Raw genomic sequence first — 20,056 nt, forward strand, 5'->3', positions numbered from 1 at the left:
ATCCATCTGATGGAGGCTGCCTTCTGTCCCCACTCAGAGTCAAGTTAGTCTGAACCGACGCCTAGCACCTCAGCATCAGTGCGCAGTGCTCCAGTGTTGACATGGGAAACTGGCACCGAGAAAGGACTCGGGTAGAGATACTTGGCACCAACAGGGCTCCCTGCACAGGGGATCTGCATATGTCAGCATGCGGCACCCTTCCCAGTCCCCAGTGCCCTGCAAGAAGAAGAAGCCAGACGGGGGCGCTCACTCACACGAGACCAGGACGGAAGGACTCGGACGCAGTGAGAGATGCGTTGGGCCATGTAAGCGCAGCATCGCCTAGTCTAGCACTGTTGACTCCTGCCCTGAGAAGGGGTCAGTTGAGTCCAGCTCTCCAGAACTCCTCTCCCTGGGAGAGACGCGGAGAGGTGTTGGAGCTGCCCTCCACACTGGACCTTTGAGGCGGTGAGAGAACTCATCACCTTCACAGCACTGCCTTCCCCGCCTAGGCAAGACAGAGCACCGAGCTCAAAAAGTACCCCTGAGACCCTCGGTGCCATCCCGAGGCAAGCCAGCGATGGAAGTCCAGTCACCATCACCTCGGCACTGGTCACTGGTACCGTCTGGCAACAGACTGGCAGGGCAGCCGCACTGGTCCCCAATCTCTCAGCACTGCTCCCCAGCACCAGTGGGCATGACTCCCCTATGGTCCTCCTACAGTGAGTCCTCCCAATCGGAGGTGGAGTCCTTTGTGTCCAGGTGGAGCTGGCAGAGATTGGAACGCAGATGCTCGAGGTCGGACAGGGAAAGACAGCAATGTCCCCAGATGCCATGACCCGCACAATGCCAGGCTCCAACCCTATGGCCATTTTGAACCCCCTGGGCATTCTATCAAAGCCAGGAGTCTTATACCAGGAGGTTGGTATTGGTGGCTTCAGAATCCCACATGCCTCCCCCACCTCCCTCGATGCAGGATCAGCCGTCACAAGCTGTACCGGTCACCGCACCGGAAGACCTGGCACCATGCGATCCTCTCAGTGCCAAGGGCCAGGAGCAAGAGCCGGTCTTTGTGAGGTTCCTCAGGAGCTAAGGGGCAAGGGGTTCTATTCCCATTATTTCCTAATCCCGAAAGCCAAAGAAGGCCTCCGGCCCATCCTAGACCAGCGAGACTTCAACAAGTTCATGAAGAAGATGAAGTTCTGCACGGTCTTTTTGACCTCCATTATCCCTTTCCTGGATCCAGGGGACTGGTATGCCGCCCTCGACTTGAAGGACGCTTATTTCCATATTTCAATAACACTGTCCCACAGAAGGTACCTCAGGTTTGTGGTGAACCACAATCACTATCAGTTCATGGTCTTCCCCTTCAGCCTGTTGGGGTCACATCAGGTGTTCACCAAGTGCATGGCAGTTATGACCACTTTTTTGTAGAAGTGCCAGGTGCAGATGTTTCCATATCTCGACAACTGGCTGATCAAGGGCCGCTCCAAAGCACAAGTGGACCTGCATGTAAGCATGATAAGAGCAATTTTCAATGACCTTGGCCTTCTACTGAACGTGCAGAAGTCAACTCTGTCCCCCGTTCAGAGTATAGTGTTCATAGGGGCAGTATTGGACTCAAAACAGGCAAGAGATTTCTACCAGAGTCACGATTTCAGACCCTTTGCGACATCACACAAGGTGGCAGACAATTCCCTATCCCCACAGCAAGAAATTGCCTGAAGCTCCTTAGCCATGTGGTCACCTGTACTTACATAGTGCAGCATGCCCGACTGAGGATCCGTCAGGCATGGCTAGCCTTGGTGTATCGACCAAACCGGGACAGTCTAGACAAGATTGTCACTCTTTCCTGGCCAGTTCTCAAGTCTCTCCTACAATGGCTCAACCCGCAAGCTGTGTGCGCGGGGATTCCCTTCTCCAGACGTCAACCATCTCTCTAGTCTCAGATGCGTGAGCGATGGGGTGGGGAGCACATCTGGGGACGCTCAGGACTCAGGGCCTCTGGTCACAAGCAGAGCTCTCACTTCACATCAACATCAGGGAGCTGAGGGCAGTTCGTCTGGCATGCCAGATCTTCCAAGCTCACTTGGAGGGAAGATGTGTATCAGTCATGACAGACAATACAACAGCGATGTTTTATGTAAACAGACAGGGGGAGCACACTCCTCTCCCCTGTGCCAGGAAGCCCTCAAACTGTGGGACCGCTGCATAGCTTACTCAATACACCTGGAGGCATCTTATCTCCTCAGAGTTCCGAACCAGTTAGGAGACCATCTAAGCAGATGCTTTCACAACCATGAGTGGTCAAGCCTCCTGGACATTGTGAACATCCATCTTCCGACAGTGGAGAATTCCCCAGATAGACTTGTTCACGACAAGATACAACAGGAAGTGTCTGCAGTTCTGCTCCTTCCTGAATCACAGCCCGGGCTCAATCGTGGATGCATTCCTTCTTTCCTGGAAGGACCACCTCCTTTATGCGACCAATCCCACAAAGTGCTATTCAAGGTTTGGAGGGACGAAGCCTCAGTGATATTGATAGATCCAGCCTGGCCATGTCAGCACTGGTACATGTCTCTTCTGTCAGTGGAAACTCAGATCACTCTACCGCTGCTCCCAGACTGTCTTCAGCATCCCAACCTCAAGTCTCTCCACCTCACAGCTTGGAAGCTCCATGGCTAAACCGAATGGAGCTTGTTTGCACGGATCCAGTTAAGGAAGTCCTCCTTGGCAGTAGGAAACCATCTACTAGGGCCATCTACCTAGCCAAATGGAAGAGAGTCACAATTTGATCATTGCAGAGAAACACGTCTCCTACACACTTGACAATACCTTTTTATTTTGGACTACCTTCTGCACCTAAAGCAACAAAGACTTTCTATGTCATCAGTAAAAGTCCACTTGGCTGCCATTTCTGCCTTTCACCCAAGTGTGGTGGGCCATTCGGTCTTCACCAACCCAATAGTTGGATGCTTTATTAAAGAACTTGACAGGCTATACCCTCAAGTATGGCAGCCGATCCTGGCCTGGGACCTTAACTTGGTTCTTTCCAAACTAATTGGTCCCCTCTTTGAACCACTTGCGACATGCTCTTTGCTCTAACTCTCATGGAAGGTAGCATTCCAGGTGGCAATAAACTCTGCCAGGAAGGTATCTGAGCTTAAGTCCCTAACATCTAAACCTCCTTACACAGTGTTCTATAAGGACAAGATTCAGCTTTGACTGCACCCAGCCTTCCGCCCGAAGGTCATCTCCCAGTTTCATGTTAATCAGGATATTTTTCTCCCAGTTTTTTACGCCAAGTCGTATGCAGACAGCCGGGAACAAAAACTCTACACTTTGGATGTTCACTTAGCATTAGCCTTCCATATCAAACGGACAAAACAGTTTTGAAAATTCACTGAAATATTCATTGCAATAGCAGACAGATTGAGAGGACTCCCAGTCTCTTCTCAAAGAATTTCATCATGGATTACATTGTGCTTCCGGATGGGCTACGATCTGGAGAAAGTATCTGCTCCCACGCTGACAGCAGACTCCACAAGGGCGCAGGCATCTTCAGTGGCATTCCTGGCTCAGGTTCCAACTCATGAAATTTGCAGAGCTGTGACATGGTCCTCAATCCATACCCTTACCTCGCATTACATTTACTCAGCAGGCTAGAGATGATGCAGCCTTCGTCAGAGTGGTGCTTCAATCAGCAAACCCATGAGCTCTGACCTCACCTCCAAGTTCCTGCATGGGAGTCACCTAATTGGAATCAATATGTGCAAGCTCTCAAAGAAGAAAAAACTGTTACCTATCTTTTGTAACTGTTGTTCTTCTAGATGTGTTGCTCATGTCCATTCCAAGACCCACCCGCCTCCCCTCTGTTGGAGCAAGGCCGGCAAGAAGGAACTGAAGTGGCAGCGGGTCGGTAGGGCCCTATATACAGCACCATTGAGGCATGACTCCAGGGGGCACCTGAGTCGATCTGACAGGTACTGCTAGGGGAAAAACCTTCCGGCTCCTGTGCACGTGGCACCTACACACCTAATTGGAATGGACATGAGCAACACATCTCGAAGAACAACAGTTACAAAAGGTAGGTAACAGTTTTTTCATTGCTGCCTAGACTTCTGGGTTTGGGTTGGAGCCTGAGCTCTGGGACCTCCCACCTGGCAGGGCTCTAGAACCCAGATTCCAGCCCGAGTCCAGAAGTCTACACGGCAATGAAACAGCTCTGCAACCCAAGCCCTGCGAGCCCAAGTTGGCTGGCATGGGCCAGTCATGGGTGACTAGTTGCTGTGTAGACATAGCCTCAGACAGTGGATATCCGTTTAGAATGGAAGCTTCATGAAAAGTGAAAGAAAGAAGAGCTCAGGATGCGGGAGTTTGTCCCACGTTTAGGGGCCAATGGGAGAATGTACTTCTATAATATATACTATACTATATTGTGTCCAGTTCTGGGCGCCACATTTGAGGAAAGATGTGGACAAATTGGAGAGAGTCCAGAGACGAGCGACAAAAATTAAAGGTCCAGAAAACATGAGGGAAGATTGAAAAAATTATGTGTGTTTAGTCTGGAAAAGAGAAGACTGAGAGGGGACATAACAGCTTTTTCAAGTACGTAAAAAGTTGTTACAAGGAGGAAGGAAAAAAATTATTCTCCTTAACTTCTGAGGATAGGACAAGAAGCAATGGGCTTAAATTGCAGCAAGGAAGATTTAGGTTGGACATTAAGAAAATATTCCTAACTGTCAGGGTAGTTAAACACTGGAATCAATTGCCTAGGGAGGTTGTGAAATCTCCATCATCGGAGATTTTTAAGAGCAGGTTAGACAAACACCTGTCAGGAATGGTCTAGATAATACTTAGTCCTGCCATGAGTGCAGGGGACTGGACTAGATGACCTCTCAAGGTCCCTTCCAGTCCTATGATTCTATATGTCATATACATAAAAATATACCCAGTGTTCTGTGGAGGCTGTTGGAGTTTACTTTCTGTACGTAAAATGATATCCTTAATGCATGGTGAACACTTTTAAAATATGTTTTAAAATATCCATTTAACCTTCCGTGCGTATCATGAGCAAGTTAAGAGGCTAACTCCCAATGAGGATGTTGTGAAGATATAGATTTCAGTTTGTGTTGGGACAGCCAAAGGCATTATTCCTCAAGAAAATCCACCCAAATTTGGCCAAGTTATAAGTCTGAAAAATTACAGTTTGCACATGCTCAGTAGCGACTTCTTAAATTTTAGTGGCTAAATTTCCCCCAAATTTCCATGGGGGGTGGGGTGCAGGAGAGTAGATTGGGACAAGGAGGCTGGTTGAAGAATAGGACTGGTTGGGCAAAGAGACTGGGTTGAGGAGTCGGGAGGGGGACACTGAGATTGGAGGAGGAGTCCGGAGATTGGGACTGGAAGCCAGTTGAGCTGGGGAGCATGTGTGGGGCTGGTGATTGGCCAGGATCAGAGAGAGAGACTGATTTGATGAGAAGCTGGTGCAGAGAGGGAACTCAGGCTGGGTAAGGAGACTGGGACTGTGGTGGGGGTGGGGAGCCTCGGGTGGGGAATTCAGATGGGTGAGACTAGGAGTTGCTGAGCAAGGAGACTGGTACTGAGATGAGGCCTGAGGAGTGGAGAATGAGATTTGTTAGATGAGGAGAATGAGACTGGAATAAAGAGACGGAGGTGGGGAAGAGACAGGACTAGGGGTAGGATAGGGAAAGGTTGGAGGGGAAGTGGCAGAAGAGGTCACACTTGCGGATGAGGGAGAGAAAGAAGGGGAATGGGCAGAAGTCTGTGCTCAGTAGGTCACACTCTCCTCCAGAGCTTGGAATGGAACCTAACTTTCCCGAGTTTCATCATTCCTCTGCTGTCGGCAGATATCTGTGAAACCCACTGGCAAAGTGACCTATCCCCCTCTGATGCTAGTCCACTTTGAGGATGACAACCTACTACTGCTATTCCATGTTCTGTAGCACAAGTGGCAGAGGTCTCTGCATCAGATCTAAAGTAGAGTTCCCAAAATTTTTTTGCTGATTCTCTTTCAGAGATTCATGTACCATGCTCACTCTCCCCCCTTTCTAAGGGATGGGGGGAGATGGATGCTTTGTATTTATGGGGGCTGGGTGAGGGCATGCCCAGTACCCACAGGAACTGGAGGTAGTTCTCACCCTGCATCAGTTGAGGAAGGCTTCCATTCACTATAGTGTTCGGGCAGTCTTGGGTGCCAGGATCAGATTCCTGCCTGTCTTGTTCCATCCCTGCACAGGGGAAGTTAATGGGGCCATACTGGGGTCAGTGGAAGGTTGTATCCCATGAGTAGTGCTCCCCATGCTGGACAGAACCTCCTCTGACCCTGGCCCTGTCCGCTTCCCTTGCGCAGGCTGTGTTTGGCAGGGGAAGCAGATGGGGCTCTGTGCCCTGGGGCCATCCTGAAGTTCTGGGGTCAGGAGAGATTTCTATCCATCAGAGGGGGCAGTACTCCTATGGTACAGCCTTCTACTCCCTGCTCATAGAGTCCTCTCCAGCCTCCTCAGTAGAGGAGAGTAACTGCCTGTTGGTTGTTGCCACAGCAGTGGGAAAGTGAAAAAGGCAGAGAGCCTAGTCCTGGCAGCTGAGACTGCCTTGCACAGAGCCCTATCCACTTCCTCTGCTGAGCAGAGCATCCTGCTGCCCCAGGCTCTTCAGTGTGGCCCTGTCAGGTCCTTGCACTACCTAATAACCTTATTACACTGTTTTTCCCCAGAGCGTGTCCCCCACAGTTTGGGGACATCTGATCTAAAGGTTCCCAACCTGGGTGATGACCTTTTGTAGATGTCAGTATAATGGCACACGGGATTAGTTTTTTCACCATGCTTTTTAAAAAGTTGTGAAATTACACACAAACTACATTAACAGAACATTGGTAAGGTTGAAAAGTCAAGCACTAAAAAGTTAGGAAATGCCAGAATTAAAGTTGCATGTGCAACCTTAATTTAACCTGCTGGTGCATATGCATTATGATAAAGCCTTTAATTACATGATCATATAACTTTTTCCTACCAAGGCCCCAGCCTCATTCAATGCAAGGGGTGGACCTGTTTTGGGGATTAAATGGTTGTGTAGTGAAGGCAGCTGTTTTCTGTAGGACCCCTGTCTCATTTGTTACAGAAGTTGGAAGGTGTGTAGTGAATGAAGCAGGTGATTGTAGGAAGAAGGTGGTCATTGTCATAATTAAGGTAGTTTAACTGGATTCTCTTCCTGCCTGTGCCACAGAGTCCCTGTGAGGTCCTAATCTTCATAAATCAGACTTTTCACAGCAAGTCACTAATTTTGTTTTCCTGATATTCTGGGTGTCTGACTTGAGATCCCGGGGTCCGATTTGCAGAAAGGCTGAGCACTCACTGCTGCGACTGAAGTCAATGGATGCTGCACTTTGTGAAAAATGAGGTTCTAGGCATCTCAGATTGGGCACCCAAAATTAGTGGATGCTTTTGACCTTCATTTCTGTGCCTCACTTGTTCATCTGAAAAATGGGGATGATATATACCCCCTTTTTCACAGGGGTATTGTGAAAATAAATTCATTAATGTTTGTGAAGCACTAAGATCCTTTACTGATGAGCACCATAGAAAAGCCCATGAGGAAATTAAAAATTGTGCCTTCTGAGTAAGGTTTGAATAGTGTCAAGTAAATAAGGCATGGGGGCACACATTGACCAATTAGGAGAACATAAAATGTCCATCCTGTGCACTGAATATGTTAGGGGTCATGTGGAAATCAAAAATAGTATGCGATCATGTACTTAAATACTGTCATAATGTAGCACGCACAGGAGCCAAATTAAGGTTGCACAGGCATTAACACTGACATTTTGTGTGTGTTTGCACGTTTGTGTGTGCGCGCTTGTGTGTGTAAATTCTGACCCTACAGCAATATTGATGGAAATTGAGCGAACGCATGAGGCCCTTGAGGAGGGACTTCTAGTCTATTTTTTAAATGTTTTTTTTTAAATATAATCACCATTACCACAACCAAATTTATACCATCTGTATCTTAGTTCATCGTTCTAGTTGTTTACATGTTGAGTGTTTTGCTTTCCAAGACAGTGGAAAGGCAAATTTTCTCAGTAGCATGTCAACTGGCTGTGCATCAAGAAGTATAAAATGACTAATGCTTTCTACTATTTACATTTTTTAAAGTAACTGTTCCAGTTTTCTGTTGAAACTGCTAGTAGTCCTGCCATGGAAACATTAGAATGAGACACACATTAAATCATTTGTCCTAAGTATTTATGTGCCTGTGGTGATATGTGCTTTTCATAGCAGAACAAACTTGGCATAATTATCTATCCTGTGAACTGAAAATAACATACCATTCTCGTACCTGCCGATGTTTAAAAACTATACATAGAGATGTTTGGGAGCAACAAGCATCTTTCTGCTCTGTTGTTAATAATTTGTCAGGAGACCTTTTTTGGAGGGGAAAAGAGGTAGTTTACTTAAGATACGTCTACACTGGAAGTTTTACTTGTAAAATTTCCACTGACGTACAGCTGCCAATATGGCCATATTGCTAGAGTGCAATCTAACTTGTCTGCATTTGCAAGTGAGCTCATCCTCAGTGATGGGTTGTGTTGGTAGAAGATGTGGATGGGTATTCCAGTGTCCCCTGCACCACTGGCCGGTACACTGCCTTCTGGGGAAAGATTGTAGTGCGTTGTGGGATACCAGAACTCCTCTCAGGGTATTATGGGAGTTTGGGGTCAAATTCTCACAAGCGCCACTGTACCATCCCAGAACCTGCTCTTCCTTGTACCAGTTTTCGATCTCTGCCATCTTACTGTGAGAAGTATAGATACTGAACAGATCAGTAGACCTATCATGTCTGTTTTAGAGACCAAGCAACTGATTGTACTGTGTTTGCAGAACTCGTTTCTATGACAGCTGGGTGTGCAGCAATGAATTGGAGATAACTGAGGATGTCTGGATGATGCAGACAATCAGTGGCCTTTGCTAATTGCTGCAGCCATTCACTGACCAACTACACATGGTAGAGTGGCAGTTCTGGGCTCATGAAACTAGCATGGAAAAGTGGGATTGCATCGTGATGCAAATATGGGATCATAGCAGTGGCTGCAGGATTTGTGGAAGGCCACATTTCTGGAACTGTGTGCTGAGCTTGGCCCAGCTCTTCAGTAAAGACACTCCAGAATGAGAGTTGTTTTGACAGTGAAGAAATGGGTGGCTATTCTAGAAGCTTGGAACCCCAGATGACTATCAATCTCAGTTCAGTGCTGGAAAAATCTGTGGTGGGGGTGGTCATCATCCAGGTGTGTAAGGCCATTAAATGTGTTCTGTAGCACAGGATGTAACTCCGGGCAATGGAAAGGAAATGATGGATTCAGCAAAATGGGCTTCCCTAATTATGGTGGGGCCATGGATGGGATGCATACCCCGAACCGTCCATTCCTTCCCTTTTCCATGGTAATGCATTCATGAGTAGATCACCATGGACATTTCACTGACACTAACACTGGCTGGTCAGGAAAGGTTCTTGATGCTCACATCTTTAGGAATACAAGATTTCTTAACAAGCTGCAAGCAGGGACATTGTTAGGGTTGGAAGAGACCCCCCTGTATGTGTTCCCTGGTTTCACGGTTTTTGAACTTGGACCACTAGAGGAGTTCCAAGAACAGGTCCTCTCCTGACTTTTTCCCCCTCCTGATCAAGGTCAGTCTTTCAGCAGGCATAGCTGGGGTGGCCCTCAAGAATGTCCCAGCCAAGAGGTCACTGATAAACAACCAGAGAGGCAGCCATTGTTAGATTTAAGGGATTAGTAGACATCAAAATAAATGCCACAGCTGCTTAAAATATTTCCCATATAGATCTGTATAAAACATCTGAACAGGTCACAGTCACATCCGCTTGCATCAGGCTCGTGCACCAGCGCATGCCATGGTGAGCGTCTAGGGGTACTTTTGAAACCCTTTAGGTGTGATGGGTGCAGGGCTAGATGTCGGGTCCAGGGTAAATGTAGGGATAATGCAGTAAACACTGTTGAACTTTGGCAGTGAGGATACTGGCAGCTATATCACTTTGGAGGATACAAAAGGCCCAGAGAAAGCATCAAGATGTCTTGAGGTTGCCTGGGCCCATACGCAGCTGGCTTCTTCACAGTGATCATACCCCTGGAGCTTATTGCAGAGTGTCTTATTGCAGCGGGAGAAACAAGGCTGCTCTTCTTAGAAATGCATGGGGAAAGATCAGAGTACTTGCTGAAAGTTTCCCCGACACTGTGCCAGAGAACAAAAAGGATGTCTGGGCCAAGGTAAACCAGAAACTCTGCAAGTGGAGGAGAGTTGTGGTAGTTGGCTATTTCTGTGAGCCAGTCCAAACCCCGTGAGCCAGCAGCAGGTTCTGCCTCTTTCCTGAGTCTATGCACAGCATGAAAATATTTTGTTTTATACTTGGATTTTCAGACATGAAAGGCAAAATATTGCATTTATGGTCTAGAAAACCTTCATCTCATAAGCTTACAAGAATATTTCTGCAACATCATGTAGTGAATGCCCAGGTACTAGATTGCTTGCAAGCATTGTTTTGTATTTTTGATGTATTTATTTTAAATGCTCAGGTATTGGTTTGTGTATATGTCTTTTCTGGTTTTATTTTTATTTTAAAAATGTTCGTTCTTTGAAAGGCTTCTTATCAAAGGCTTCTGCCAAAGCCTGTGTTTGGGAATGCTTTTTGGTATCTTAAAAAAAAAACAACAAAAAACAAAAAACAATAAAACAGAAATTCTTTAACTATTGCTGCCCTGGAGGTGTGTGGGTTACATGTTGAGCTAGTAAGAGTGTTGAAGGCTCCTTTACCTCTAGGAGCTGCAAGCATGATCCTCTGGGCTTTTTTCCCTTGGCCCCAGTCCCAGAAGGTACTCTTAGGGTATGTCTACACTATGAGATTATTCCGATTTTACAGAAATCGATTTTTGGAAACAGATTGTATAAAGTCGAGTGCACGCGGCCACACTAAGCACATTAATTCGGTGGTGTGCGTCCATGTACCGAGGCTAGCGTCGACTTCCGGAACGTTGTACTGTGGGTAGCTATCCCGTAGCTATCCCATAGTTCCCGCAGTCTCCCCCGCCCGTTGGAATTCTGGGTTGTTGCGGGTGGTTATGGGTAAATGTTGTCAGTCAATCCTCCCTCCGTGAAAGCAACAGCAGACAATCATTTTGCACCCTTTTCCCTGGATTGCCCGGGCAGACGCCGTAGCACGGCAACCATGGAGCCCGTTCAGCCTTTTTTCACTGTCACCGTATGTCTACTGGATGCTGCTGACAGACGCAGTACTGCAGTGCTACACAGCAGCATCCCCTTGCCTTTGCAAGTTAGCAAAGACGGTTACCAGTCATACTGTACCGTCTGCTGCTGTCATGGGTGCTCCTGGCCAGCTTCGGTGAGGTCGGTCGGGGGCCCCTGGACAAAAATGGGAATGACTCCCCAGGTCATTCTCTTCTTTACATTTTGTCTAATGGAAATCAGTCCTGCCTAGAATATCAGGCAAGCCTACTAAAGAACCAGAGAGGCAAATGGCCGCTCCGGGTCAGAGCCCCAGACATCCCACAGAAATGATGAGCTGCATGCCATTCTAGGGGGTGCCCCTGCAACAACCCCACCTGTTGCTTCCCTCCCCCACCCCTCCTGGGCTACCGTGGCAGTTATCCCCCCATTTGTGTGATGAAGTAATAAAGAATGCATGAATTTGAAACAACACTGACTTTATTGCCTCTGCAAGCAGAGATCGAAGGGGGGAGGGGAGGGCGGTTGGCTTACAGCGAAGTAGAGTGAACCACCATTCTGCACTTGCTCAGCCTATAGCTGAAAATGGGAATCTGGGATAAGCACTAAGATAGAAGCACAGGCAGGACTGAATCTCCATTTGTGTGTGGGCCTTTGGTTGACACTGGTAAAATACAAAATGTCCCAGGATATGTATGTTGGGGGACAGTTCTAAACAGCAACTTAATTTTTTTATTTGCAGCAAAATGTAGAGGTCTAAGTATCTGATTATGATCCCTGGTAGCAAGGGGTAGGCTGCGGTAGGCGTGACCACGCAGTGCTTCTGACTGGGAGAGCAGCCTGAGGCAGAAGCCTCCAGCTGCCATGATATTCCAGGCAGGACTGAATTTCCATTAGACAAAACTTCAAGAAGAGAATGACCTGGAGTCATTCCCATTTTTGCCCAGGCGCCCCCGACCGACCTCACCGAGGCCAGCCAGGAGCACCCGCAGGATGATGATGATGGATACCAGTCATACTGTACTGTCTGCTGTCCGCAAGGCAAGGGGATGCTGCTGTGTAGTGCTGCAGCACCGCATCTGCCAGCAGCATCCAGTAGACATACAGTGACATTGAAAAAAGGTGAGAAACGATTTTTTTCCCTTTGCTTTCATGGGGAGTGGGGCTGACGACATATACCCTGAACCACCCACGACAGTGTTTTTGACCCTTCAGTCATTGGGAGCTCAGCCCAGAAGTCAAATGGTTTTCGGAGAGTGCGGGAACTGTGGGATAGCTACAGTCGTCAGTCGCCCCTCCCTCCGTGAGCGTCCATTTGATTCTTTGGCTTACTGGTACTCTTGTCTCAGCTCCTTAAGTTTCATGCAGCACTGTGCTGAGTCCCTGTTGTGGCCTCTGTCCATCATGGCCTTGGAGATTTTTTTCAAATGTTTTGGCATTTCATCTTTTGGAACGGAGTTCTGATCGAACAGATTCATCTCCTCATACAGAGATCAGATTCAGTATCTCCCGTACAGTCCATGCTGGAGCTCTTTTTTTATTCTGGGACTGCATGGTCACCTGTGCTGATCAGCGCTCCACGCTGGGCAAACAGGGAATAAAATTCAAAAGTTCGCGGGGCTTTTCCTGTCTCCCTGGCTAGTGCATCCGAGTTCAGATCGCTGTCCAGAGTGGTCACAATGGTGCACCGTGGGATAGCTCCCGGAGGCCAATAGCGTCAAATTGCGGCCACACTAACCCTAATTCGAAATGGCAATGTCAATTTCAGCGCTACTCCCCTTGTCGGGGAGGAGTATAGAAATCGATTTTAAGAGCCCTTTATGTTGACAAAAACGGCTGTTGTGTGGATGGGTGCAGGGTTAATTCAATTTAACGCTGCTAAATTCGACATAAACTCATAGTGTAGACCAGGCCTAATACTTGAAGTGGAAGCATCTAAAGCGTGTAGCCCTCCCTTTTGTAGGAGGGGAGGCAGAGAGGAGGAGGACTGGAGGAAAGGCTCAGAGTGAATACTGACCACTGTCATGTATTTAAGGGTCACAACTTTTTGTAACCCTGACCCATGTTGTGTGACTGGGGTCAGGAAATAAAGGCTGGTCTCTTAACAGCCCTCCTGTGTGTTTGCACCTTTACAGTGTGAGGGTCTGAATCTCCCTGTAGAAGAGGCCAAGTGGTGGCAAATTATCATAGCTGCTATGAAACAGCCTCTTTGGAACTGCCAGTTTCTGTTTAATGGTCAAACAGGACGTGGCCAATAATTCATACTCCTGCAATCAGGAATCAGGTTCTTCTATGGGGAAGAGGGGGGAGAGAGACAGGTTTAAATATGTTATCTTTATTTTCAAGTAAAACACAAATGATTAAATTACTTCTCGGAAGCCTCCCAGTTGTTTTAAAAACACACTTCACATTCCTTCCAAATGATATTTACAGTTATGCTGTGCAATAATTGTGTGTGTGTGTGTGTATGTGTGTGTAATAAAGTTTTGGTGGGCTAGCCATGTTGGATTCATTTTAGAAAGATATCCATATAAATTGTGAATTCTTCTGTTTATTTCCAAATAAAGACTGTGTGTGTGTGTGTGTGTGAATATATAATACTTAGTTATTTGATTTATTCTTAGGTTAAGAATCATGAGTTATCTGAAGCTGCTTACCTTATAATGCAGTCAGGAATTGCTTCCCAAAACAATGATATTATTGTCTGGACTGCCTTTGTCACTAGTAAATTTCTTTTGAAGCAAAATGACAGCAATTTTAGAGTCTGTGAAGGGCAAAGTGGTAATGGCCTAGTTAATGATGCTAAATAGAAGTGATTGCCTGAGGAGTGTTGAATTTTTTCCCCTTTTAAGAGAAATAAAGGAAAATGTAATAATAATTGCTTTTAATTTTGCAGGCAGGCAGCATTAAGCGTGACATGACCTTCACTGCATTTCAACAGGATGACCTAAAAAGTGACATCAGTCAAAAATTACCAGACCAACAATTTTTCCTGTTGGCCATGAGGGAGGAAGATTTAAAAACTGCAGACACCAAAAAACCAAACAGAATTCATGAGCATGAAAAAGAAAACACTCGTTCTGTCTGTCTTCTTGAACAGAAACGCAAGGTTGTTTCTTCAAATATTGATGTGCCTCCAGCAAGGTAAGGACAGACTCTTAAAAGCATGTTTTGTTTTGTCTTTTAGTGGAAGAGGGGAGGAAAGTTTGATTACTGGTACTGTTGGCACAGTGAGGCTAATAGGCATTCTCCAGCAGGTCAAAGTAAAGCATTAAACTGTTCTTCTGAAGTGTCAGCTGGAGAACTAAACATACCAATAACAAAAACCAGAAACTGAAAGCATTTGAACCTTACCAGCATGTGTTTCTTCTGCTCCCTCTCTGTCATGAATGGTTGTACAGGGTATAGTAAGTTTCAATCCACTTAGCTGCACAGCTAAGTGCTCTGGAAGAGATTTTTTTAAAAAGAGAAACAAATACTGAGTCCCAATAAAGGGAGATGGGGGAGAGAAAAATGGAGATGGAATAGTATAAACAGAGAAATGGAGGTTGTTATTTTACATTGAGACCCAGTGTGGTGTAGTGCATAGCTGAGGCGCCCTAGAAGAAACCTGGGGAAGGATGTGTGCCCCTGACAAGTCAGAGATTGATGATGGAGACAGTGCCAAGGATCTTCCCACTCCTATCCCATCTGCCTGCATGCTTGCTCTCCAGGAGTGGCTGAAGGTCCCTAAAAGCGGGGGGTGGGGGGCACTGGTGCTCAAATTGTGGCCCTGTCCCCCCTGCCAGCTGCCCCTTCCCCCCTAGGCCTCCTTCCTGTGCTGCCTCTTCTCCCCAAGATCCTGACCTCCACTCACTCCTCTCTGCCCCTTCCCCCTATGTTGCTTGCCCTTATGGCCTGTAAAAAGTGGGAGGGCCATGGCCCTCTTACCCTCCCCCTCGTTCCAGCTCTCCTGTTGCTACCGCACACCGTACCTGCATCCGCAACATGGAGCAGATACTCAAGGGAGAATATGGGGTCTTATTCTCCATTAAACCCCTAGGACTGAGTCATAATGAGGCCTATTGAAGAGCGGGAGAGAAAGGAAATGAATGAATTGAAGAAAATAAACATGAAGGGGAAGGTAACAAAGGAAAGAAAAATCTGTGTTCCCAGGAAGTGGGATGGAGTGTGGATAATTCAACTAAAAACATGTCTGAGCCATTGTGGTGTAAACAGTTGCGTGTACTTTTACTTTGTACATGTTATTACACTTCTGCCCACTGTGGATCTGCTGTAAATGCACACAAACGTAGGTAATTTTATTAAACAATTCCACTTTTGGTTAAACTGCTCAAGATGAGTATTTGGGGATAAATAACAGTCCTCCAACTTGACAAATGCCCAGGTGAGAAGGCGATGACACTGTTTATTTGTATGTTTTCTTGAGTTTAAGTAACAGCTAGAGAGGGAATTTCATGCTGTGTGTCTGTAGAAATGGAGGAATATAGATGGTTTGAAATCTTATGGAACTTTGTGAGATCTATACACCGTTTACGGATGAGAGCAAGAGAATGCTGTGACGGGCTGGATCACAGAAACCCCTTTGGGACTGCCTCTGAGCCCGTTTTCCCTGGCAGCTTGGGACTTCAGTATCTTGCCTTGTTTGAGCCGGACACACTTGCCTGCTGCAAACACAGATCCAGGTCTGAACCATGTCCCCCACAAGCTGCAGGCTTAAATGAAAACAGCTTAAGAAGTGCTCCTGTCTCCTGCACTCAGATACCCAGCTCCCAGTGGGGTCCAAACCCCAAATAAATCTGTTTTTTACCCTGTATAAAGCTTATACAGGAGAAAACGCATACTTTTTTTGCCCTCTATAACACTGATAGAGATGCACAGCTGTTCCTCCCCCCAGTATTAATACTTACTCTGGGTTAATTGATAAGTAAAAAGTGATTTTAGTAAATACAAAAAGTAAGATTTAAGTGGTTCAAATAATAACAGACGGAGCAAAGTAAATTACCAAACAAAAATAAAATAAAACACGCAAGTTTAAGCCTAATACAGTAGGAAATTAAATGCAGGTAAATCTCACCCTCAGAGTTGTTCCAGTAAGCTTCTTTTACAGACTAGCCTCCTAGTCTGGGTCCAGCAATCACTCACACCCCTGTAGTTACTGTCCTTTGTTCCAGTTTCTTTCAGGCATCTCCTTAGGGTGGAGAGGCTATCTCTTGAGCCAGCTGAAGACAAAATGGAGGGATTTCCAGGGGCTTATATAGTCTCTGTCTTGTGGGTGGAAACCCCTCTCTTCCCCTGTGTAGAATCACAGCTGCAAGATGGAGTTTTGGAGTCACATGGGCGAGTCACATATCCATGCATGACTCAGTTCTTTACAGGCTGAGCCATTGCCCACATGTTAGACCTAACATTCCCAGGAAAGCTTAGATGTGGATTGGCGTCTCTCAAGGTCCATTGTTAGCCAAGTACTCCCAAATACTTGAATAACCCTTCACACTATGTTGATCAAATCTACCTTAGGTGCTTTCTACAGCAAACACTTTAAATACAAGCATAGAGCCAACGCTCATAACTTCAGATATAAAAATGATACATGCATACGAATAGGATGAATACATGCAGTAGAACATAACCTTTGCAAAGATATGTTACATGGCATATCTAGCTTAAAACATATTCTGTTATGTCATATTTACACTCATAAGCATATTTCTATAAAGCATTATGGGGTGCAAGGTCACAAATGCTTCCTCTAAGAAATTCTGAAAATTAGAATGCTAGAAAACATCTCTCTCTCTCTCGCACACACGCATACACACACGCACACACACGCACACACACACACAGTTTCTGCGATGATTCAAACTTCTCCAGATTCTCTTGTTTGTATTGGCTAAAAACTACTATAGGTAATGTTGTGGTGAATGTCCTGGGGTCCAGGTTAACCTGAAGTGTTCCTGTATGTTTTTTCTTTTTTAATTTTGACATTGAGGTTTCAGCAAAGGCCTTGTAAAATGTCTGCATAGTAAATTTATTCGTATGTAATGCTCAACGGAATGCCTTCCAATATGTCTAGTTGTCCAAGTTTGTTTATTACAAGTTCTGCCTTTGAAGTATATTGTGGTACTGGGAGTGGGTAAAGGATGATTCGATTGAGCTGCAAAGTTCAAGACTAGATCAGAGCTTCCCCGAAGTCTGAAGGTGGCGGTACCACTGGTTTTGCTCTGGCCCCTAGAGATAGAAGCCAGCTGTGAAAATCCGTGAAGTTCACAAATGTTCAGAGCTGGGATTCTGTTTCAGCTCCATCTCTAATAAGTGAACGTTTAAAATTTGAAAACGTTCGTGCAGGGATCGGCAACCTTTGGTACACGGCCTGCCAGGGTAAGCATGCTGGTGGGCTGGGCCAGTTTGTTTACCTGCCGTGTCCGCAGGTTTGGCCGATTGCGGCTCCCACTGGCCGCGGTTCGCCGTTGCAGGCCAATCGGGGCTGCGGGAAGCGGCATGGGCCAAGGGATGTGCTGGCCGCCGCTTCCCACAGCCCCCATTGGCCTGGAGTGGCGAACCACGGCCAGTGGGAGCCGCGATCGGCCTAACCTATGGACACGGCAGGTAAACAAACCGACCCAGCCCACCAGGGTGCTTGCCCTGGCGAGCCGCATACAAAAGGTTGCCGATCCCTGCCTTTGTTTATTTCAGTGTTTTCATGATATTCATCACTGTATTTTCTGAGTGCCACCCAAAAGTGACTAGACTTATCTCAAAACACCCCTGTGAGTAAGGCAGTATTAGTATCTCCATTTAAGGAAACTGAGGCACAGAGTGTAAATGCCTTTTGTTCAATCATAGAAATGTAGGGCTGGAAGGGACCTTGAGAGGCAGGACCAAGTAAACCTAGGCCATACCTCACGGGGGGTTATCCAACCTGTTCTTAAACATCTCCAGTGAAGGGATTCCACAACTTGCCTGGAATCTTATTTCAGAACTTAACTGCCATTATAGTTAGAAAGGTTTTCCTAATATCTAATCTAAATCTCCCTTGCTGCAGATTAAGCCCATTACATCATGTCCTATCTTCAGTGGACATGGAGAACAATTGAAAAATGTCCTCTTGTAACAGCCCTTAACATATTTGATGACTGCTATCAGGTCCTCCTTCAGTCTGCTTTTCTCGTGACTAACCATGCCCGTTTTTAACTTTTCATCCTAGGTCACGTTTTCTGAACCTTTTATCATTTGTGTTGCTCTCCTCTGGACTCTCCTACAGTGAGTGCCCAGGATTGGATGGAGTTCTCCAGCCGAGGCCTCACCAGTGCTGAATAGAGCAGGACAACTACCTCCCATGTCTTACATTTGAGATTCCTGTTTATACACCCCAGAATATTAGCCTTTTTAGCAACTGCATCACATTGTTGATTCCTGGTTCAATTTGTGATCCACTATAATCTCCAGATCCTTTTCGGTAGTACTACTGCTTAGCCAGTTATTCCCCATTTTGTAGTTGTGCATTTGATTTTTTTCCTGCCAAAGAATAATACTTTGCACTTGTCTTTATAATATTTCATCTTGTTGATTTCAGAACAATTCTCCAATTTATTGTCATTTTTAATTCTAATCCTGCCCTCCAAAGTGCTAGCAACCCCCCTCCCAGCTTGGTGTCCTCCACAGATTTTACAAGCATACTGTCCACTCCATTATTGAAGTCATTAATGAAAATAGTGAATAGTACTGGACCCCAGGACAGACTCCTCCACAATTCCACTAGATATGTTCCCCCTGTTTGACAGTGAACCATTGATAACTATTCTTTGAATACAGTCTTTAAACCAGTTTTGCATCCTCCTTATAGTAATTTCATCTATATTACATTTCCCTAGTTGCATATGAGAATGTCATGGGGGACTGTCAAAAGCCTTACTAAAATCCAGATAGATCACATCTACATCTTTCTGTCTATGCACGAGGCCAGTAACCCTGTCAAAGAAGGAAATTAGGTTGGTTTGGCATGATTTGTTCTTGTTGACAAATCAGTGTAAGCTATTTCTAAAAACTCTATTATCCTCTGGTGCTTACTAGTTTGTTTAATCATTTTTTTCAAGCATCTTTCCAGGTACCAAGGTTAGGCTGACTAGTCAATATTTCTCCAGGTTCTCTTTGTTCCTCTTTTTAATGGTTGGTACTATGTTTGCCCTTCCCTAGTTCTCTGCGATCTCATCCATCCTCTATGAGTGCTCAAAGATAATCACTATCAGTTCCCAAATTGCTTCAGCTTAAGTACCCTAGGATGAATTTCACCAGCCCCTGCCAACTTGTATACATCTAACTTATCTAAATATTGTTAACTAGGTTTTTTCCTATTTCAGCTTGCATTTCTCCCTCTTGTTGTTAATATTAATTGTGTTAAGTATCCGATCACTTCAGAAGCAAAATAGGCATCAAAGACCTCATTTGTCTTGATGTCATCATCTGTTATTAGCGTTCCTTCACTACTAAGCAATGGACCTGTACTTTCCTTATGCTACAGGATTAGATTGACATAAGCTGCCTTGCATCGACCTAGCTGTGGAAGTGTCTTCACTTAAATTTGGCTCCTGCTGACGTAAATGTGTCTCTACACTGAATTAGTAACACCCCCTCCCCAAGCAACATAGAGTAATGGTGGATGTAATTAGGTCAACACAGTGTCAATGTAGACATTGCATTGCTTATATCGATTGTTACTGGCTTTCAAAAGCCATCTCACAGTGCCCCACACTGACAATACAATAGATACAAGTGCTCCTCATGAGGATGGGCACCTCTGACAC

The 20,056-nt window shown here is 45.9% G+C and overlaps 1 protein-coding gene across 1 annotated transcript in view; it reads left to right on the plus strand.

The window, feature by feature from the left end:
* Positions 1-20,056, plus strand: part of ZNF704 (zinc finger protein 704) — a 163,694-nt gene that overhangs the window by 33,576 nt on the left and 110,062 nt on the right. The window contains exon 2 of the mRNA XM_045004454.1: positions 14,149-14,396. Coding sequence (XP_044860389.1) covers positions 14,170-14,396 — 227 coding nt within the window. The 5' untranslated portion in view covers positions 14,149-14,169. The remainder of the gene's footprint in view (positions 1-14,148; positions 14,397-20,056) is intronic.

This window comes from Mauremys mutica, chromosome 2, assembly GCF_020497125.1.
Source record: "Mauremys mutica isolate MM-2020 ecotype Southern chromosome 2, ASM2049712v1, whole genome shotgun sequence".
NCBI lineage: Eukaryota > Metazoa > Chordata > Testudines > Geoemydidae > Mauremys > Mauremys mutica.